We start from the raw sequence: 24,315 nt of genomic DNA on the forward strand, positions 1-24,315 counted from the left end.
CCCCTCCCCTCCCACTCCTCACTTACCCTCTCTTCCCACCCCCCTTACCCCCTCCTCTCCAACCCCTCTTACCTCCTCCTCTCCCACCCCTCCCTTACCTCCTCCTCCTCCTCCTGCTCCTCCTCATCCTCCACCCTTACCTCCTCCCCTCCCTTCCCTCTCCCCTCCCTTCCCTCCTCCCAACGCTTCCCTCCTCCCAACGCTTCCCTCCTCCCAACGCTTCCCTCCTCCCAACACTTCCCTCCTCCCAACCCTTCCCTCCTCCCCTCCCTCCATCCTCCCCTCCCTCCCCTCCTGCACTCCCATCCTCCCCTCCCTCCCCTCCTGCGCTCCCTCCCCTCCTGCGCTCCCTCCCCTCCTGCGCTCCCTCCCCTCCTGCGCTCCCTCCCCTCCTGCGCTCCCTCCCCTCCTGCGCTCCCTCCCCTCCTGCGCTCCCTCCCTTCCTCCCATCACTCCCTTCCTCCCCTCACTCCCTTCCTCCCCTCCCGCCCTCCTTCCTCCCCTCCCTCCCCTTCCACCCTCCTTCCTCCCCTCCCTCCCTCCTACCCTCCCTTCCCTCAATCCCCTTGCCGGCCCTCCCCTCCCTCCTTCCCACCCCCCTCCACCTTTCGCACTCCCTCCTCTCCTTTGCCTTCCCTCCCCCTTTCCCTCCCTCCCCTCCCCTCCCCTTCCCACCCCTCTTCTCCTCTCCTCTCACTTTCCTCCCTCCCTTCTCTCCTCCATCCCTTCCCTCCCTCCTTTCCCACCCTTCCCTCCCTCCCTTCCCTCCTCTCCCCCTTTCCTTCCCTCTCCCCTCCCCTCCCCCTTCCCTCCTCTACATCCCTTTCCTCCCTCCCTTCTCTCCTCCATCCCTTCCCTCCCTCCCTCCTTCCCCTCCCTCCTTCCCCTCCCTCCCCTCCCTCCCTCCCCTCCCTCCCACCCCCACCCCTCCTCCCCTCCCCTACACTTCCCATCCTGTACCCCACCCCTCCCCCTCCCCTCCCTTTCCATCTGCACCTTTCCCTTCCCTCCTGCCCTCCCTTCCCTCCTGCCCTCCCTTCCCTCCTGCCCTCCCTTCCCTCCTGCCCTCCCTTCCCTCCTGCCCTCCCTTCCCTCCTGCCCTCACTTCCCTCCTGCCCTCACTTCCCTCCTGCCCTCACTTCCCTCCTGCCCTCACTTCCCTCCTGCCCTCACTTCCCTCCTGCCCTCCTCACCCTCCCCTCCCTTCCCTCCTCCTTTACATTTAAAATTACATGCTCTAAGAGATATTTTCAAATCATTATTGGTTATCAAGATACAAAATTATCAGTTGTATTGCACGTGATATATCCAACATATTCACATACATGTTTAATTTAAATGAAATTATGTTGGTACTTCAGTGCACATTTTGAACTCTTTTGTTGTATAAAATGCTTTTTCTGCAAACCATTTCTGTGTAGTGTAGTGATACATTGTTTGCTGCCTGTCAACATGTTAACTAGTTTAACTCCCCATGTACATAACTGTCTTGAGTCTTCTTAGATCTATCAAGTAGGAGGTTCATCTGCTGTTGTAAATGTATGTTATGTTGATGAACAGATTGTCATATTTTCTGACTGTATTATTTTGCTTTTGTTTTTATTAGACAGTTTGGTATAATGAAAGGCATAATTGTGGTATTTTTAGTTTTTTGAAATGTTGTCTACAGTACTCATTACTTATGTCTCCACAATACATCTGATTGACTTCTTTTGCCAAATGAAAACTCTTTTGTTGTAAGGAAGGGAGATGTCGAGTGGGTGTGTAAAAAGGCATAGCATGCATTTAATCAATGGCTTATTACTAATGTAAGACCTTAGTTTAACTAAAATATATGTAACAAATGCTGTATTAGAACGGATATAATCCATGAGACTCTTCCATCTTAATTTTGAGTCATGATGTATCCCAAGAAGTTTAGCTGAAACAGTGACATTTCCATGATCTTTAATGGAATGGCAGAAGAGAGAAGAGTTCTTGTGATTAATATGAATTTTATTGATTTGAAACCACTTACAGGCTGCTCTGAGATGTACATCTACATCGATACTCTGCAAATCATGTTTAAGTATCTGGCAGAGGATTCATCGAACCACCTTCACAATTCTCTATTATTCCAATCTCATATAGCATGTGTAAAGAACGAACACCCATATCTTTCCGTATAAATTCTCCCCTTATTTTGTCATGGTGATCATGTCTCCCTATGTAGGTTGGTGTTAACAAATTTTTTTTTCATTCGGAGGAGAAAGTTTGTTATTGGAATTTTGTGAGAAGATTGCTCAGCAGCGAAAAATGCCTTTGTTTGAATGATGTCCATCCTATGTCCTGTATCATTTCAGTGACACTGTTCCGTATTTTGCGATAATACAAAATGTGCTGCCCTTCTTTGAACTCTAGTCATTCCAATCTGGTAAGGATCCCACACCGCGCAGCAGTATTTAGTTGAATTTACAGCCTTTAGATTTGACTGATTTATCGTGTAACCAAAGTTTAACAGATTCCTTTTATCAGTCATGTGGATGACCTCACACTTCTCATAATGTAGGGTCAATTACCAATTTTCACACCATACAGATATATCTTTTCTGATTTGTTTTGATCTTCTGTTTACTTTACTAGTCAGTAAATCACAGTGTTTTCTGCAAACAACCTAAGGCTGCTGCTCAGATTGTATCCCAAATTGTTTATATTGATAAGGAACTGCAAAAGGCCTATAATACTTCTGTTTTATTCAGTGACTTTCTGTAAGTTACTACAAACTGTGACCTCTCTTACAGGAAATCTTGAATCCAGTCACATAACAGAGATGATATTCCATAAGCAGGCAATTTCACTACAAGCTGCTTGTGTAGCACGGTGTCAAAAGCTTTCCAGAAATCCAGAAATATCGAATAAATTTGAGAGCCCTTGTCAAAAGCACTCAGCACTCAATGAAAGTAAAGAGCTAGTTGTGTTTCACAAGAATGATGCTTTTAAATCCATGTTGACTGTGTCAGTGGACAGTTTTCTTCAAGGTAATTCATAATCTTCAAACACAAAATATGTTTCCAAAATCCTGCTGCATATTGACATTAATGATACGGGCCTGTAATTTAGTGGATTACTCCTACTAGCTTCCTTGAATATTGGCGTGACCTGTGCAACGTTCCATTCTTTGGGTACACATCTTTCATAGAGAGAACGGTTGTATATGATTGTTAAGTATGGAACTATTGCATCAGCACACACTGAAAGGAACCTAATTGGTATACAGTCTGGGCCAGAAGGCTTGCTTTTATTAAGTGGTTTAAGTTGCTTCACTACTCTGAAGATATCTACTTCTATGTTACTCATGTTGGCAGCTGTTCTTGATTCAGTTTCTGGAATAGTTACTTCATCATCTTTTGTGGATGCATTTTGGAAGATTGTGTTTAGTAACTCTGCTTTGGCAGCACTACCTTTGATAGTATCTCCATTGCTATCATGGAGAGAAGGCATTGATTGTGTCTTGACACTAGCAAACTTCACATATGACCAGAATCTTTTTGGATTTTCTAGCAGGTTTGGAGATAAAGTTTCATTATGGGAACTATTATAAGCATCATAAATTGAAGTCTGTGCTAAATTTTGAGCTTCTGCAAAAGACTGCCAATCTTAGACATTTTGCATCTGTTTAAATTTGGTATGTTTTTTTCTTTGTTTCTGCTACTGTGTTCTGACCCGTTTTGTGTATCAAGGAGGATCAGCTCCGTCGTTTGTTAATTCATTCAGTATAAATCTCTCAATTGCTGCCTATACTATATCTTTGAATTCAAGCCGCATCTGGTCTACACGTATATTGTTAATTTGAAAGGAGTGGAGATTGTCTCTCAGGAAGGCGTCAAGTGAATTTTTACCTGATTTTTTGAATAGGTATATTTTTCATTTATTTAAGGAGGATTTGGGGGTTACAATATTCAGTTTCGCTATGACAACTCTGTGTCAGTTTTGATGGTTGTTATTAACAAGGATTATTTGTTGCTTAGAGGTCAAGTGTGTTTTCACAACCATTTACTATTCGTGGGGGCTCATGAACTAACTGCTCGAAATGATTTTCAGAGAATGCGTTCAGCACAATTTTGGATGATGTTTTATGTGTACCTCTGGAATTAAACATGTATTTTCGCCAACATGTTGAGAGTAAATTAAAGTCACCACCAACTACAATCGTATGAGTCAGGTATGTGTTTGAAATTAGACTCAGTTTTTCTTTGAACCTTTCAGTAATTGTATTATCTGAATTGGAAAGTCGGTAAAAGGATCCAATTATTATTTTATTCTGGTTGCCAACAATGATCTCTGTTGATACTAACTCACAGGAACTATCTGTTCAATTTTGCGACAAGATAAACTACTACTAACAGCAACAAACACGCCACCGCCTACCGTGTTTAGCCTATCCTTTCGGAACACCATTAGGATCTTCGCAAAAATTTGGCTGAGGTTATCGCTGGCTTTAGCCAGCTTTCAGTGCCTATAACGATACGAGCATTAGTGGTTTCTATTAGCACTTGGATTTCTGGGACTTTCCCAACACAGCTATGACAGTTTACAACTGTTATATAGATAGTTACTGTATCTACATTCTATTCTGTGTTCGGCCTGCACTCTTTGTGGTTGAGCCCCTTTTTGTGTTTTCCCAAGACCCTCTAACATAACAAACTGCCCACTCCACACCCCACAGCCCCTGCTACCCTTGTAGCTGCCTCCTGCACGTAGTGGACTCCTGACCTATTCAGTGGAACCCAACCATCCTACGGTGCAAGTCGAGGAATATGCAGCCTACACGATCACAGAACCATCTGAGCCTCAGATTCAGACCCTCCACTCTGCTCTGTACCAGAGGTCTGCAGTTGGTCCTATTGACTATGCTGCAAATGGTCAGCTCTACTTTCATCTCGCAAGCAAGACTGGCAGCCTTCACCAATTCTGTTAGCCTTTCCAAACCAGAGAGAATCTCTTCGGATCCAAAGTGACGCATGTCATTGTATACAACCTCTATTTTCCTGCTGTAATGCTCCTAAGTCTTTCTCAGCTGCAACGAAAGTAGTATCATGTCGGTTGAGTGCGTATTCACACACCATAAAATTGGACAAATCATTTACATCTCTGTACATAAATTGCTTACTCATATCTGTATACAGAGACTAATCTCTAGAGGTGCTGTAGAAATTTTGTTCCAGTTTTGACTAATAGATAAGCCGATGCGCAGGTAAGCTTTTTGTGTATAATTTATAAACATTTTGTACAAATTGTCTGAATTATAAAGAATTAAATGAAAGTTGTGAAAATAATTCCGCGCAGGTAAGCTTTTTGTGTATAATTTATAAAAATTTTGTACAAATTGTCTGAATTATAAAGAATTAAATTAAAGTTGTGAAAATAATGCCATTGCTACTACTCGAGAATGCAGCATGTGGGATCTTATTCACAATTGGTTGCTTTGGTGGTCTAGTGGAAGAGAATGTGGCTGAGAACTTAAAGGTTGCGGCATCGAATCCAGGCTGGATCACATTTTTTTCACTCTGGCTTTTAACTGACCATTCACCACTCAATGATGGGGAAAGACACATTTCGAAATATAACAATTTCAGACAGCCAATCTCTGCTTCCCTCAGATTTGCCATCACAATCCACACACTCTTAATTCACTGGAAATTCTTTGAATAATGAGCAGTAAGTTACTCAACTTTGAACTATCTTAAAAAATATAAGCTGCGATGTAACACTTAAAACTTGAAATAATCAAATAATTTTAATCAATAATTTTCTGCAATCGTATGAGAACAATTGGACAGCGATAAAAAAAGTACAAATCCAGAATATGTGTTTTATTTCAAAAAAATTTGCTACAAGTAAAATGTTTTGTACACACACACACACACACACACACACACACACACACACACACACACACACACACAGAGAGAGAGAGAGAGAGAGAGAGAGAGAGAGAGAGAGAGAGAATTGCATACAATATTTACATTGGTTGTAAACATATTACTTGCGTAATAATATGCTCCAGTCATTGCCATGATGTGTTACCCTAAATACTTAATATTTTTCTCTGAAATTTGTTCATAACTCTGCACATTGGCTCACAAACTAAATACTCTATGCCACACAACATCTGACTGGATATACTTAATGCTACCTGTGCAAATTTAGGCCGGGTCACTGTTATGTTATGAAGAGTAAAGGTCCGAACACAGAAGCCTGCAACACACACTGCATGATACCCAATATGTCTAATCTGATATTGGTGCACTGCAAAGTTTGTTTTCTATTGCTCAGGCAGAACCTTATCATCTGAGCATCTAAAACCAATGCAGTAGAGTTTCTATAGAAAAATTCTAAGGCTGACAGAGGCAAATTCCTTGTTGCGATCCACAAACACAAGCATAAGCATAACATTAACAAATAATCTCAATTCAAATGACAGTAGTATAAATTAATCACTATTTTCAGCTGCTTTTACTGTTGAGAAGCTGGTCGTGAAGCCATATTGTGAGTCACTAAGAATATTATTTATTTACACAGACCGACTGTAAGACTGTTTTGGAGCCATATGAAATGCTCCACAAAATTCGAGGGTATAGGTACAAGAGAGATTGGATGGACAAGACTTGTCACCTTTTTCGCACAGAGGATTAATTAGAAATGTAGAAGCTATGACACAAAACGCTTTCCTGGATTGTCTCATGTTTCTTAAAATTTCTACAGGATGGGACACCAATGCTGCTGGTTTTCAGAAAGGGTGAGCTGACGTTACCACAGGTTGGACCAAGAATTCCATGGACAGTGCAACAGATGTTGCAGGAGCCACGCACCAAACTGGAATACGTTCATCTCCGCCGTGCATGGGCACATGCAAGTTTTTTCTTACGCCAAGAAGCAGACTTATATCATACACTTGTTGCAGCATTTCAAACGAAGATGTGAGCATCGTACTGTAAACGTGTGTCGTGTGAGTGAGGGATCAATGCTGTTCATATCTTTCTGTGTATAAATGTGACAGAGCTGTCACTTCTGATTTTTGGTTGAGTTTTGCCAGTGTGCAATAGCTCATGAAAGCATGCTTTTACAGTGATATCTGTTAATAAAACATTCTCGGGTTTCGAGCCGCATTAAGTGGTTTACTGCCCACGAGCTTTCGACAGAGATCTCCTTTGCCATTGTCAAGTAGATGACTGTCGTGTGGTTGTCATTGCCATGCTTATGTAGCCGTGCCATCGCTCGTGATGTCGCTGGTGTGGTAATGTTTTGACCGCGCAACCGCCGGGCCCACTTCAACTCCCTCAACACTGGATCCCACGCTGTACTCAGCTGCCATCCACCATCTCTGTTGAAGGTGTTGTCAGAAATTCTAATCTCTATGGCCTCATTTATCATGCTATCCCAGAACCCATTAGTTTGTTTAATAATAGATGTTTCATTGAATGCAATTTGGTATATGTTTTACAGAGCACGTTCTGCTACAGCTGACTTTTCGGGATAGCGCAGACGGTAACATCTTTCATGTTCTATGCGGAACTGTTCAGTAGTGCAAACAGTCTGGCCAACATAGAACTGCCCACATCCACATGGTATCTTGTAAATTCCTGGCATTCTGAGCCCTACATTGTTTTTCACAGATTTCATTAGTTGCTGGATCTTTGCTGAAGGCCTGAATATTGTGTCTATTTTATGCCTCATCAGGAGCCAACTAATCTTCCCTGTTTTCGAACCACAAAACGGTCAGAATGCAACCTGCTTGAGTCTTCGTCAGAGGTATTTTTCCTTTGAGGCTTGGATGACACTGCTTGTGAGATCTGTTTGTTGTTGTAACAGTTTTCCTTAAAAAGTCTGCGTAAGTGGCTCAATTCTCTTGGCAAGTTTTCAGTATATGACACGGTTTCAGCTTGATGTACTAAGGTCCTCAGAACTGACTGTTTCTGTGCTGGGTGCAGATACCAATCCATGTGAGTGTGCTTCCAGTAAATGCTATGAACTAGAGACCCATTGGATTTACAGCAGACAAGCACATGCATGGAACCCTCCTTTTCTACTTCCATTCTGAAGTTGATGTGGTCGTGGATGCTGTTGAGGTGCTCCAGGAACTCTTCTAACTTGTTTTGTCCATGTGTCCAAATGATAAAGGTATCGTCGATGCAGCTACAAAAACAGCTCGGCTTTGCAGGAGCTGTGTCCAAGGCGATGTCTTTGAAATGCTCCATAAAGAGGTTGGCTACTATTGGAGCTAATGGACTTCCCATAACTACACTGTCAGTTTGGTTAAAATATTCTCCATCATGTAAGATATATGGCGATGGCAGAGTGTGCTTAAATAAATCCACAATGGTGTCATCAAAGAGCTGGGACAGCAAGTCAATAGAATCTTTGATGGAGACACATGTGAATAAGAAACCACATCGAAGCTAACGATAATATCCCCTTCAGCAAGTTACAGACCTTTAATCCGACTGATGAAGTCTGCTGTATTCTTTATATGGTGTCCACAATGTCCAACGTGTGTAGAGAGGAAGCTCTCCAGATGTTTAGCAAGTTTATAGGTTGGTGATCTGATGGTACTCACTGGCAGTCTCAACAGTGTGTCCTTCTTATGCACCTTTGGCAGACCATGGAAGGTGGGTCATCTTCGTGCCTTGGGGAAGAGTTTATTCTCTTCCAGTGATGACCGTTTGAGAAGCTCTGACGTCTTCCTCACTATTCTGAATGTTGGATTCCGATGTAATTTTTGGTATGTGTCTTCCTCCAACATCCATCTGATTTTTGTGTCATAGTCGGTTTGTTCCATTAAGATGGCAGCATTTCCCTTGTCAGCTGGTAGGACGACTGTGAGAGGATCATTCTAGAGAGTGCAGAGGCCACTGTGTTCAGCTCTAGTCATGTTTGAAGCTGGTGGTTTGGATTTTAGAATAATATGGCTCGTTTCTCTACAAGTTTCCTCAGCCACATCACTTGGAAACTTACGAACTGCTTGTTCAACAGTACTCACTTAAGAAGGGACTTAACTTTGCTCCTTCGCTTGGAGCATCCCCTTCACTGAAATATTGAATGATATTGAATAAGTGGTTCGTAAGTTTCCAAGTGATGTAGCTGTGGAAATATGCAGAGAAACGAGCCATGTTCTTCTAAAATCCAAACCAGCTTCAAACGTGACTAGAGCTGAACACAATGGCCTCCGCACTATCTAGAATGATCCTCTCACGGTCGTCCTACCAGCTGACAAGGGAAATGCTGTCTTCTTTATGGAACAAACCGACTATGACACAAAAATCAGGTGGATGTTTGAGGAAGACACATACCAAAAATTACCTCAGGACCCAACATCCAGAATAGTGAGGAAGACTTCAGAGCTTCTTAAATGGTCGTTGCTGGGAGAGAATACTATTAAGTACCTCCTCCTCAAAGCACCAAGACTGCCCATGTTCTATGATCTGCCGAAGAAGCATAAGAAGAACACACCGTTGAGGCCGATAGTGAGTACCATCAGATTGCCGACTTATAAATTTTGCTAAACATCTGGCCAGCCTCATCTCTACACACGTTGGACATTGTGGACACCATATAAAGAATACGGTGGACTTCATCAGTCGGATTAAAGATCTGCAACTTGCTGAAGGGGATACTATGGCTAGCTTTGATGTTGTTTCTTCATTCACATGTGTCTCCATTACAGACTAATTGACTTGCTGTCCCAGCTCTTTGATGACACCATCATGGATTTATTTAAGCACACTCTGACGTCGTCATATTTCTTACATTATGGAGAACATTTAAGCAACTGATGGCATGGCGATGGGAAGTCCATTAGCTCCAGTAGTAGCCAACCTCTTTCTGGAGAATTTCGAAGACATTGCCTTGAACACGGCTCCTGCAAAGCCGAGCTGTTTTTATCGCTATGTCAACGATAATTTCGTCATTTGGCCACATGGACAAGAAAAGTTAGAAGAGTTTTTGGAGCACCTCAACAGCATCCACGACCACATCAACTTCACAATGGAAGTAGAGGAGGAGAATTCTCTGCCGTTCTTGTACATGCTTGTCCTCCATAAACACAATGGGTCTCTAGGTCATAGTGTTTAATGCAAGCTTACCCACACGGATCGGTACCTGCACCCCACCAGCTTCCATCTCCCAGCACAGAAACAGTCACTTCTCAGGACCTTAGTACATCGAGCTGAAACCCTTTCAGACGTCAAAAACTTGCCGAGAGAATTGAGCCACATACACAGAGTATTTAAGGACAACGGTTACAACAACAAACAGATCTCACAAGCAGTGTCATCCAAGCCTCAATGATAGAAGACCTCTGAAGAAGATATCAAGCAGGTTGCATTTTTACCATTTTGTGGTTCAACAACAGGGCTCCTGAAGAGGCATAAAATAGACACAATCTTCAGGCCTCCGGCAAAGATCCAGCAACTAATGAAATCCGTGAAAGACGATGCAGGCCTCAGAACGCCAGGAATTTATAAGATACCATTTGGATGTGGACAATTCAATGTCGGCCAGACTGTTTGCACCATTGAACAGTGCCTCATAGAACATGAAAGCTGTTACTGTCTGCGCTATCCCAAAAAGTCAGCTGTAGCAGAACATGCTCTGGAAAAAGGACACCGAATTGCATTCAATGAGACCTCTATTATAAACAAACTAATGGCTTCTGGGATAACGTGATAAACGAGGCCATAGATATTAGAAGGTGGATTGCAGCTGAGTGAAAAGGGGGGGGGGGGGGGGGGAAGGGAGAGTTACGGTGTTGAGGAAGCTGAAGTGAGCCCGGCAGTTGCGCGGCCAAAACGTTACCATATATGGTGCGGGACTGAGTAACAGTGATGTCACGAGCGAAGCCGCGGCTATATGAGCACGGCAGTGACAACCACACGACAGTCATCTACTTGACAATGGCAGAGGAGACCTCTGCCGAAAGCTCGTGGGCAGTAAACTGCTGGACCCGGCTTGAAACCCGAAAATGTTTTATTAATGTGCAGTAGTGTTATAAATCTAGCTCTGTGAACAAATTTTGTTGATTGAGAAGATATGAATATAATTATGTATATAATACTAGAAATCTCAGCTTTTAGATGAGACTACTACTTTAGAGTGCATGGAAAAACACACACACACACACACACACACACACACACACACACACACACACACACAACTGTCGGTGACGTATTTGGCTGTTTAGAGAACATGGGTGTTTGCTACATTTCTCATATACTATATTTGTAGTGTGTCTTTCTTCAGCTTCCTACACTGCTCTTTGTGTAGGTGCCCACCACTACCCGTGGGTGCAACTTCTTCCACACCAACAAAATTTCCTCACACCTTCCTACCCTACACCCCATCACTGAGCTGAAAAACTTGACAGTTTGAGAGCATATCTATAACATTGTATGTTGACTGCAACTACATGAAACAAAATATTTGTGACCAAACAGTTTCAAAATTCTTTGGTACCACTGTTATGTTTGCACTTGTATCCAGTTGAGCAATGAGTGCTAACATCTGGATTTATGTGATGCTTTGCGTAAATTGAGTCAATTTTTATTGCTATTAGTGTAATAAATGTTGATAACCAGAATTTGCTTGTCAAAGGGAAGAAAATTGAAAGTGCTTTATCTCTCCTTACGTTGGCAAATAAATACCAGTTTGGGGGGGGGGGGGGAGGAAGCATTATTATGATTGCTATTTTATTCAACAATTTTCTAAAATAGTACGGGCAGACCAGTTTTTTGTTTTCCTATCTTGTGCTTGAGCTTGCACCATTCCACTTTATTCATCTGCAAAAAAGCCCCCCCCCTCCCCCCCCCCCCCCCTCTCTCTCTCTCTCTCTCTCTCTCTCTCTCTCTCTCTCTCTCTCTCTCTCTCTCTCTCTCTCTCATGTGTTAAGTGGGAACTTCACTAGTGAGTGAGGTGACTTGTTGTGGCATAATCTTTGGGAGTGGCTGTGGACTTCTCCTACGCCCAACTAACCTTCTCCACCAGGTAGCAGGGACATTTTATTGCATCTTCTTCTTAAACATTAAAAAGTTTGAATTAACACAAAATAAAATATTTTAAACTGCAAGAAGACAAAATGGTTGGGCTGTACTTTCCTTCTGGAATAGAAAGTTTGAGTACTGCTAAGAAAAACACATGAAAGCACAAAACTGTCCTAATTTACAGAACTATTCCTTCCTACCCTCAGGAGGAAAGAGGAATACAGTGATGAAGTGTAGCTTCTTAACACACTATATATGTTAGGATGTTCCACTCAAACACCATTTGTTGTTGTTGTTGTTGTTGTTGTGGTCTTCAGTCCTGAGACTGGTTTGATGCAGCTTTCCATGCTACTCTATCCTGTGCAAGCTTCTTCAACTCCCAGAACCTACTGCAACCTACATCCTACTGAATCTGCTTAGTGTATTCATCTCTTGGTTTCCCGCTACGATTTTTACCCTCCACGCTGCCCTCCAATACGAAATTGGTGATCCCTTGATGTCTCAGAACATGTCCTACCAACCGATCCCTTCTTCTGGTCAAGTTGTGCGACAAACTTCTCTCCCCCCCCCAATCCGATTCAATACTTCCTCATTAGTTATGTGATCTACCCATCTAATCTTCAGCATTCTTCTGTAGCACCACATTTCGAAAGCTTCTATTCTCTTCTTGTCCAAACTATTTATCGTCCATGATTCACTTCCATACATGGTTACACTCCATACAAATACGTTCAGAAATGACTTCCTGACACTTAAATCTATACTCGATGTTAACAAATTTCTCTTCTTCAGAAACGCTTTCCTTCCCATTGCCAGTCTACATTTTATATCCTCTCTACTTCGACCATCGTCAGTTATTTTGCTCCCCAAATAGCAAAACTCCCTTACTACTTTAAGTGTCTCGCTCCCTAATCTAATTCCCTCAGCATCACCTGACTTAATTTGACTACATTCCATTATCCTCATTTTGCTTTTGTTGATGTTCATCTTATATCCTCCTTTCAAGACACTATCCATTCCATTCAACTGCTCTTCCAACTCCTTTGCTGTCTCTGACAGAATTGTAATGTCATCGGCGAACCTCAAAGTTTTTATTTCTTCTCCATGTATTTTAATACCTACTCCAAATTTTTCTTTTGTTTCCTTCACTGCTTGCTAAATATACAGATTGAATAACATCGGGGAGAGACTACAGCCCTGTCTCACTCCTTTCCCAACCACTGCTTCCCTTTCATGTCCCTCGACTCTTATAACTGCCATCTGGTTTCTGTACAAATTGTAAATAGCCTTTCGCTCCCTGTATTTTACCCCTGCCACTTTCAGAATTTGAAAGAGAGTATTCCAGTCAACATTGTCAAAAGCTTTCTCTAAGTCTACAAATGCTAGAAACGTAGGTTTGCCCTTCCTTAATCTAGCTTCTAAGATAAGTCGTAGGGTCAGTATTGCCTCACGTGTTTCAACATTTCTATGGAATCCAAATTGATCATCCCCGAGGTCGGCTTCTACTAGTTTTTCCATTCGTCTGTAAAGAATTCGCGTTAGTATTTTGCAGCTGTGACTTATTAAACTGATAGTTCGGTAATTTTCACATCTGTAAACACCTGCTTTCTTCGGGATTGGTATTATTATATTCTTCTTGAAGTCTGAGGGTATTTCGCCTGTTTCATACATCTTGCTCACCAGATGGTACAGTTTCGTCAGGACTGGCTGTCCCAAGGCCGTCAGTAGTTCCAATGGAATGTTGTCTACTCCGGAGGCCTTGTTTCGACTCAGGTCTTTCAGTGCTCTGTCAAACTCTTCACGCAGTATCGTATCTCCCATTTCATATTCATCTACATACTCTTCCATTTCCACAATACTGTCCTCAAGTACATGACTCTTGTATAGACCCTCTATATACTCCTTCCACCTTTCTGCCTTCCCTTCTTTGCTTAGAACTGGGTTTCCGTCTGAGCACTTGATATTCATACAAGTTGTCCTCTTTTCTCCAAAGGTCTCTTTAATTTTCCTGTAGGCAGTATCTATCTTACCCCTAGTGAGATAAGCCTCTACATCCTTACATTTGTCCTCTAGCCATCCCTGCTTAGCCATTTTGCACTTCCTGTCGATCTCATTTTTGAGACGTCTGTATTCCTTTTTGCCTGCTTCATTTACTGCATTTTTATATTTTCTCCTTTCATCAATTAAATTCAATATTTCTTCTGTTACCCAAGGATTTCTACTAGCCCTTGTCTTTTTACCTACTTGATCCTCTGCTGCCTTCACTACTTCATCCCTCAAAGCTACCCATTCTTCTTCTATTGTATTTCTTTCCCCCATTTCTTTCAACTGTTCCCTTATGCTCTCCCTGAAACTCTCTACAAACTCTGGTTTAGTCAGTTTATCCAGGTCCCATCTCCTTAAATTCCCACCTTTTTGCAGTTTCTTCAGTTTTAATCTACAGGTCATAACCAATAGATTGTGGTCAGAGTCCACATCTGCCCCTGGAAATGTCTTACCATTTAAAACCTGGTTCCTAAATCTCTGTCATACCATTATATAATCTATCTGAAACCTGTCAGTATCTCCAGGCTTTTTCCGTGTATACAACCTCCTTTTATGATTCTTGAACCAAGTGTTACCTATGATTAAGTTGTGCTCTGTGCAAAATTCTACCAGGCGGCTTCCTCTTTCATTTCTTAGCCCCAATCCATATTCACCTACTACGTTTCCTTCTCTCCCTTTTCCTACACTCGAATTCCAGTCACCCATGACTATTAAATTTTCGTCACCCTTCACTATCGGAATAATTTCTTTTATTTGATCATACATTTATTCAATTTCTTTGTCATCTGCAGAGCTAGTTGGCATATAAACTTGTACTACTGTAGTAGGTGTGGGCTTCGTATCTATCTTGGCCACAATAATGAGTTCACTGTGTTGTTTGTAGTAGCTTACGTGCATTCCTATTTTCCTATTCATTATTAAACCTACTCCTGCATTACGCCTATTTGATTTTGTGTTTATAACCCTGTAGTCACCTGACCAGAAGTCTTGTTCCTCCTGCCACCGAACTTCACTAATTCCTACTATATCTAACTTTAACCTATCCATTTCCCTTTTTAAATTTTCTAACCTACCTGCCCGATTAAGGGATCTGACAATCCACACTCCGATCCGTAGAACGCCAGTTTTCTTTCTCCTGATAACGACATCCTCTTGAGTAGTCCCCACCCGGAGATCCGAATGGGGGACTATTTTACCTCCGGAATATTTTACCCAAGAGGACGCCATCATCATTTAATCATACAGTAAAGCTGCATGCCCTCAGGAAAAATTATTGCTGTAGTTTCCCCTTGCTTTCAGCCGTTTGCAGTACCAGCACAGCAAGGTGTTTTGGCTGATGTTACAAGGCCAGATCAGTCAATCATCCAGACTGTTGCCCCTGCAACTACTGAAAAGGCTGCTGCCCCTCTTCAGGAACCACACGTTTGTCTGGCCTCTCAACAGATACCCCTCCGTTGTGGTTGCACCTACGGTACGGCTATCTGTATCGCTGAGGCACGCAAGCCTCCCCACCAACGGCAAGGTCCATGGTTCATGGTTAAAAACACAAAATACCAGACAGACTTGTGGACACTAATATATAATAATAAGACAATAAATAAAACCCACTGAAAATGGAGACACTTCTGTGAAAGGTGTATGGGTAGTAAAACAAGAAACATTGCATTTGCTCAAGGGAGAACCATGCTTCTGTATTATATGCCAAACTAAAGTGATTTAATTGTGAATTCTATTCTGACCCCAGACGAACCCATTAATTTTATTATTTCTTTTTTTTTTTTTTTTTTCCCCAGACTTTGCAGTGAGTGGTTCAGCTATATTTTATCCTGTCCTCTTGTCATTTTTCTCATAAGACACAGGATTAACAGTAAACTAAATTAGGGGGAACACACTTATTTCGGTCATTATAACAGTTTTATGCAAGTGTTGTTCATGCCCATCCTCCCTGTGTTCCTTGTACGGCCATGTTCGCCATTCACCATTCTGCCAGAACACTTCATGGTCACAGCTACCTGATAAGCCAAGTGTTGCCTACCCACAAAGAGCAATAATTACTTTGTGATTTATATTGTGTTATATTTTCAATTGAGAAAATTTCAGTGCACCTCAATTGCATTTTTTTTCCTTCTGCAGGAAACATGTTGAAGAACTGGGGAATATGGTCACAGAAAACTTGAAAGATGCAGTGACAAGCTTACAGAGGGTTGAAGCACAAATGGACATTGTGCATAGTAGCCTCAAGCTGGATGAAGAGAAGGCTGCAGGCAGAGGTGAGAGATACTGAAATATTATTTTACAGGCATCAGATTGTACAACACTGATATTGTTTTCTATTATATGTATCTTGTGCAAATACTGAGATAAATGTTTTATTGAACATTGTTATATGCAAGAGCCAGAACTTTGTACATCCTGTGCTACTAACTGGCAAGTATCAACACTTTGAATATGTGCTGCACATTTTATAAATATGTGTCACACATTTTCTGTTTGCAGTTGCCCCATTTGTAGAGATATAATTAGTTTTGTAAGAAATAGGTGTTTGAAAGAGTATTACATATCCTTGGAGGAGATAGTGCTGCTCAAAATTAGAGAAACCTCCTGTAAATTTATATCCAGAAATAAATACTTCAGATGTGGGCACTTTTGTCCTGTGATAGTCACCTGTCTGTCGATGCTGTAGGAGCTACCCAATGTAGTTACTATTCATTTTTCATTCTACCTCTCATAAAATCAAGAACTCTTACAAAAATATTTAGCAGCTCTCTGATTTGGTCACATGCATGGGACATACTCTCCTGTAATGTATGTACATTACCAATGGGTGTGGAGTACATCAGCACCTTTAAATGTCTCCATCGCCAGAAACCTAAGAGATTAAGGTCAGGTGATTGTTACTGGACCTTCCTGACCAGTTGATTGTTCATTAAAAATTATGTTAGCAGTGGTCCTGTGAGATTTAGAAAAAGGGGTAGTGCCCTATTGTGATAAACCATACCCATTTCCTTTCGGTAAGGTTAATGTTCTCCAGTAATGCCCATAATTTGTCAAGTAGAAATTGGTGACAAACAGCACCTGTTAATTTGCCCAGTAGTACATGAGTCTGTCATCCACAATTTCTGTCCAAACGTTGATGCTGAAGTGAATTTGGTGCCTCTTTTGCCCAGTTGTTCGATATTTTGTAATGACCTGCTGAACATTTTTTTGAATGGATGTCATTTGGCATATGTGATGTGTCTGTTAATTAAAGCTGTTGCCTAAATCATACTGGAGTACCATGTCTACCATTTTCCACATGAAATAATAGGACTCCATTCCACTGTGTACAATGTTCACACTGCAATAGAGTATCGATTATCAAATGAACTGGAGAACTTTGATGTTCAGAAAACCAATTGATTCGGATAATCTACTATGTACTTCTATTAACCAATCAACCAGTAATTACATATATTTATAATTACATGAATATCTTTTATTATTACAAAGGCAAGTACAGTAGGAATGTGTGCAGTTCACTCTAATAAGCGAAAACATGTAATACATATGCATTTTGCATATACAGTACATATATATGGAATTCATGCTTGCAAAAACCCTTAGTTCTGGTCTGTCCAAGCAAGCCTACCGACTTACGAGCAGATGAGCCACACACTTTTTTTTGGGGGGAGGGGGGCAGGTATCTGATACTGGTCACTTCCTCTTTGAGCTTCAAATCATTGCAAGGAAGGTTCTGAGCATGTAAATGTTTCACCTGCAGCCAATATTATTTTCACCTTCATTTTCTGGATCATTAGTTACTGAGTTGCTGGTGGCATCAGCTTTTTCAGTGACGAAGTTTATGATTCCATTTTCCTGATTGATTTGGTGCCCTGGATCTGCAGCATTGACACTCATCCAGTCTTTGAATGTCTTCTTCTTCACATTCATGCACTTGTGTTCTTTGAGCATATTGATCGTTCTGGACATATCATTCTGTACATGCATTTCAACTGGACTTAGAAAACTTTCTTCCATACCAAAATTTTATTCCACTTATTTTTCAAATTCTGTTCCTTTACGCTCTCCTGTGGTGCTCCTGTCATGTAGGAAGCACCTTTCAAATCAATATTTTTATGATTTCGTAACAGACTTCCTTCTCCTTCTAAAAATAAATTACATAAACAATTCTTTTTTGTAATACCTTTTGAAAGTCTCAATAATAACTTGATCCATGGGCTGTAATAAGGAGATTATGTTAGGTGGAGGAAACACCACTTTTATGAGCTCATCATTTTTGTTTAAGATGTCACATGATGGATGAGTTGGTGTGTTGTCAAGGATTAGTAATCTCTTCTCCCTTTTGCAGTTTATTAAGTGACAAGCCTTTACAAAAAATACAGAAACTTCCTTCAACTCTTCCATGAAAATTGTACTATGCGTACAGATTCTCTTTCGCGATGTGTAAGGTATAGGCATCACAGACGTATTAATGTGTTTGGAACAATGCGGTTTCTTTCTTTTGCCAATGACAAGCACAGGCGGTTGGTGGCTACCAGTGGTATTGTGACAGCCTAAATTAGTAATATGGTCTTCGCTTCTTTTAGGACCAGATACTGCTAATTCATGACATGAAGCAAGTTTTTTTCTTGGCAAAGTTTTCCAGTTGAATCCGGTTTCAATGGCATTGTAAACTCTTCAGAGAGCATAATCGTCTTACCGCAATACACCCCTTAATTTGATTTTGAAAGAGTGCTGTGTGTAGACTTAGTGTTTTAACAAACCTGTTCTTGCTTTAAAGTGATCTGCTGACAAAAGTGCGTCACAGTCTCGATTTCAATGCTTTACAAACTAATGTGCTGTGTTTGGTGGAATGCGTATGTATACTTTCATAATACAAATATATTCAGCATCAAAACCCGTAATTTTTTAGCTGGGCTTCATTTCCTAAAGTGCTGGTCTGCACCATTGTATAAAATCTTTGCCATTCAAAGGATTGGCAAGTTATACAGCTCCGAGGGAAGGTATACTGTCACGTAACATGGAAAAAGTGTGTTTCCACATGGGAATATGTGTACACTCAACCAGGAAAGTGTGTATTTTCATCCTGGAAAAAATATTTTTTTAAGCAAGAAATCCAGGAAATTTGGGAACTTTTTTTTTTTCCTTTATCTGTATCTACATCTGTCTCGCGTGTGTATATAAAATTTGTGATGCACTCTCTCTCTCTCTCTCTCTCTCTCTCTCTCTCTCTCTCTCTCTTTCTCTCTCTCTCTCTCTCTCTTTCTCTCTCTCTTTAGATCCATAATTGTCAGCTTACCAACCTTGTACTTGTTAGATAACTTGGTTGCAGATTCATCTTCCACTAACCTATTATTAATCTTAGGTTTATCTTTCATAGAAATGCAACATATTTACATTTAGGGGTTTTACATTGCAAGGTTACTATGTGTAATCAAGGTGACTTAAGGATACAGGGTACTTATAAATGGCGGGGGAAAAAAAATAAAAAAAAATAAAAATAAAATAAAATAAAAATAAAAAAAATGACTTTAGAATTTAATATAGTCTTTCCTGATTATATTTATATATTCATTATAGGGGTTCAAATGAAAAATGACCTATATATACCAAATTTTAAAGTTACAGTCATGTATGCCACCACACACCCCTTTATTTCTGTTACAGAAACCAGTATTATTTCGAAAATTAATGAGTTCAATGTTTATGGTGATACCTTGGTAACAAAACTGGAGTGTTGTGGACATGTGCAAAAGAGGATGGGTGCTAGATTGAGGAAGCTACAAAGAGAAACGAAAGGAAAGTTGCTATCTCATGGAAAAATCTCTGTCTGGCCAAGGGAGATTGACAGAAATGGAAATAGATCTTCTTCAGAGTTGTAATGGACTGGTCATTAGATGAACTGCACCTGTGAATGATGTTACAGCAATGATAAAAGATGTATGGGCCACCTACTTTCATAAGTTGTACACAGATGACCACCCTATTCACAGACTTTGCCCCTAGGAGCAGATTCTTGGTGTGATTACCAAAAAGCAAAAGAAAGTGATAAAATATACCATCATAAGCATTCTCTTCCTGAGCCTGTTATGAATGAAATAAAGTCAATTTTTAGAGACCTGAGTGATCCTGCTTTGCTTAGTAAATGTCTTCATGGGGGCACTCAGAATAAAAAATGGAAGTTTCAAGCATTGTATATGGGAAAGATTACCCAAGAATGTTTTTGTAGAACTAAATACATTAAAAGTTGGTGTACTAGGTGCAGTGATATGTTTCAATGATGGAGTGATAGGAGGGTTGGAAGTTCTGAGAAATTTAGGCATAAAATGTGACTCTAATATGGAAGATCAATTGCTTGCATGTGACAGACAATGGGTGCATGAAGCTGAAAGATTCACTCTTCAAGTTACCAAAGAAGCAAGAAGCGCTAAAAGGAATACCAAGATGAAGCTTGAAGAAACGCTGCAGGATGAAGACTATGCTAGACATCTTGCAAAGATGACATGTTTTGTCACGGACAGTTGAGTCCGCATGAGAGTGTTATGGAGATGCTCAACAAACATTTGTGGCAGACACTACAAGAGGGGCATTGCGTATTGTGGAGAAGTTTAGTATTAAAATTCCATAAGCGTACATTCTGGGAAGAGGCAGTACTATTATTAAGACTTCCTGTGTATGTCTCATGGATTGATGATAAGGAGAAAATCCAAGAAATTGGACCTGGTACGGAGATTTACCAACTATCATTCACCAAAGGACCTTCCCATGAGTCACAGCATGCTCCAGCGAAGTCAAGGCTGTGCAGCATGCTCCAGCGAAGTCAAGGCTGTGCTGATGCTAGCTAGCTGCTGGCAGGGTCACTCAAGCTGGACAGGCCTCAACGGAGAAGCTAGACGAATTTCTCACATAGGGTAGAGAGGGCTCTATAGGCAAAGGGGAAGTCAACCTCCTCAGTGGGGTAAACCAAAGAGAAAATCCTAGCTCTCTAGATTGGGGATTGGGCATAGGCTAACAAATGCACCCCATAAAGTAGAATTGTTGCAGATGCCACACATTGGCCTAGGAAGGATATGGATTACACGATAGTGCAAAGAAAAATATTAACAAGATGGAAAACAGATATCATGATAGCCACTTGGAAGTGAGAACACTTAAGAGACCTGACAAACTGCAAGAAATTAGAGGAGAAATGGGTATGTATTGAGTGAAAATAGCTGCACTGCAACAAATACGATGGAAAGGACAGGGAATGATTGCACTGGGGAAACACATATGGAAAGAATACAGGCCATCACAGTACTGGCTGTCTTATGCATAGCTCAGTGAAGGCAAAAATAATAAGTGTCAGAGATATTACTAACAGGTTGTGTTCTTTGATAGTTAGGAGAAAATTTTTCAATGTTATGATGATACATGCCTGTCCCCCATAGAAGAATCAGATGAAGATGAGAAGGATGCATTTTACTTCAAACTGGAGGAGTAAATCAGCAAAATTTAAAGGCATAATGCAAAAATCGGAAAAGAAGTAGTATATAGAAACATAATAAGAAAAGAAAGCTTGCATGTTGTCAGTAATGATAAAGGCCTTAGGCTGATAGACCTTGCCAACGGTACAGAGATTATAGTAAAAAGCGCGTGGCATGCAAGGAGAGAGGTTAAGAAATGCACCTGGACATCACCAGATGAAGTTATGAGAAACCAGAAAGACCATGTAATTTTATATAAACAGTGCACATCAGACATTATGGAAGTCAGTAGCTGTATAAGGGCAAATGGAGACACAAATCATTAATTAATGCGGGCCAGATACAGACAGAAGATAGTTATGGTGAGAAACAAAAAGAGTATTTAACTTGCATATTCAGGTGTTGGCATACACTGATAACCTAGCATTAATTGCAATGTATATCAGGGAATTGAAGGATAATTGTGCTACATTGGGAGGAGCAACACGGAATTTAGGGCTGTAAGTTAATATAGGTAAAACAAAGTATATGATGAAGGGAGATTCTTGTGCAGTAGAAGAAAGATTTCAATAAATACAAATGGGAGGAGAGTACCAAAGAGAGGAAATGTTAAAATACCTTACCTCAATAATGACAGAAGATAACAGAACAGTAGCAGAAATGCAAGAAAGGGTAGCAAGTGCAAACTGATGTTGTTATTCCTCGCAGAATGTATTCAAGTCCAAAAATGTTAGTAGGAATACAAAAACCCAAATATATTTGACTATATTTAGACCTATAACAATGTATGGATCAGAAGGCTCATTTATGGCCACAAGAGAGGAAGGCTGGTTATTGAGATGGGAAAGGAAATTCTGAGAAAGGTATTTGGGCTAGTGAAAGAGCAAGGAAGCTGGAGAATAAGGTCAAATGCAGAACTAAAGACGCTTTAAGGACAGATGAATATTGTAGTGAAAAGTGAGCAAGGAAGAATAAGGTGGGCTAGACATGCACAGAGAATGCTAGAACCTCGAAGTGTTAAGAAAGTGTTTGTAGGAAACCTTAAAGGGAGAAGGAGAAGAGGAAGATCCAGAAAAAGTTGGCTTGAAGATATGGAGGAGGACCTCAAAATAATGAGAATCAGGAACTGGAGAAGGAAAGCAGGAGGCAACGAAGAATGGGGGCAGGTTACAAAGGAGGTCAAGGTTTTGCCATGACTGTAGTGTCCACCTGTAAGCAAGCAAGCAAGTAAGTATTCACACATGAAGCAGGGAAGGCGACCCTATAGTAGTACCAGAAGTACCTCCACTACACATCATAGGATGGCTTGTTGAGTGTAAATGTAGATATATATGTAGATATGATAGTTTGTAAAGGATGTTTTTTCTTCAAGGAACATTTTGCTGTTACTACTAGTTGTGTAATCGGAAACTGTGAGAAGTGTGTATTTAGAGTCAAGTTGATATTAAGAGTCCAGTATTTGAAGTGGTAGGCAATACAAAGCATTGACTGTCAATTTTGCAAGGATTAGGCTGAACATATCTTTTGCATTTTCAAATGCACCATGTGTTGTTAATAATTAGTTCCACCTAAAAAGTATTGCTTTTGCTTATTGCAGTTATATTCTTATCTTTGAATTTAACCAACATATAATGTGGAATAACCCAAAATGATGTCCTAGAAGGTTGCACACAGGTATTTCATTTGCATCACAGTGAGTGCCCATACTGTACCTGCCTGCTACTACTTGTGGCACTCAGTCTGATCATTACTTTTGTAATTTTTCCTCTGTCAGTTGGTCCCAGAATGATGAGACGAGTGTAAGTCATTAACAGTCCCTTCAGATCTATTCAGAAGCTTTTGTTGTATAATAGCATGGTATTCCCAAAGCAGTCACCTAGCTGTTGAATTAATGTTGTGATAAGACTTGTGACAAAAAGCCTTTTAAAAATTTTATTACTTAATATTACTCTGGTAGTTTTCAGCTCGTTAGAAGGGGCTTGGGGCCAGTGGTAGAAAGAAACAGAAGTGACAAAGTGTACAGGTTCTACAGTGGAATCTAATCTCTGATAGCAGTGGGAACTGTTTATTTAGGAGATGAGTGCTTTACCACTAACTTAACGAAATGCTGCTGTGTTAAATATTTTATCGACAAATCAGGTAGATATTTTGCAGTGTGAGAGATGAGCTTAGTTGTACCTAATTCATGGATAACTTTCTGGACTCAAAGAATTATATTTGTGAAACTTCCTGGCAAATTAAAACTGTGTGCCGGACCGAGACTTGAACTCGGGACCTTTGTCTTTCACGGGCAAGTGCTCTTCCAACTGAGCTACCCAAACATGACTCACACCCCATCCTCACAGCTTTACTTCTGCCAGTACTTTGTCTCCTACCTCCCAAACTTTACAGAAGCTCTCCTGCGAACCTTGCAGAACTAGCATTCCTGAAAGAAAGGATATTGCGGAGACATGGCTTAACCACAGCCTTGGGGATGTTTCCAGAACGAGATTTTCACTCTGCAGCGGAGTGTGCTCTGATATGAAACTTCCTGGCAGATTAAAACTGTGTGCCGGACCAAGACTTGAACTCGGGACCTACCTTGGTAGAGTGAAAATATCATTCTGGAAAGTTTCCAGATATTTCCTGTGATGTAGGGAAGTGCAACTACACTAACAGCATCAAGACTGCATTTCTGTAGCTGAGCTCTTGCTTGAGTGAGTTGGATAGTTCACATTACTGAAGACTCACATGCTACGAACGAACTCTTGAGCAGAGGTGGCAACCAGCCAAGATCTCTGGCACAA

At 40.9% G+C, this 24,315-nt stretch overlaps 1 protein-coding gene across 5 annotated transcripts in view; it reads left to right on the plus strand.

Annotated features, from left to right (window-relative positions):
* Positions 1–24,315, plus strand: part of LOC126285416 (inhibitor of nuclear factor kappa-B kinase subunit alpha-like) — a 166,347-nt gene that overhangs the window by 100,625 nt on the left and 41,407 nt on the right. For all 5 annotated transcript variants that reach the window (XM_049984780.1, XM_049984778.1, XM_049984779.1 and 2 more), the window contains 2 exons: positions 6,745–6,959; positions 16,197–16,333. In XM_049984780.1, the coding sequence (XP_049840737.1) occupies positions 6,745–6,959; positions 16,197–16,333 (352 nt within the window). The remainder of the gene's footprint in view (positions 1–6,744; positions 6,960–16,196; positions 16,334–24,315) is intronic.

Source organism: Schistocerca gregaria, chromosome 8 (assembly GCF_023897955.1).
Source record: "Schistocerca gregaria isolate iqSchGreg1 chromosome 8, iqSchGreg1.2, whole genome shotgun sequence".
In the NCBI taxonomy this organism is placed as follows: Eukaryota; Metazoa; Arthropoda; class Insecta; order Orthoptera; family Acrididae; genus Schistocerca; species Schistocerca gregaria.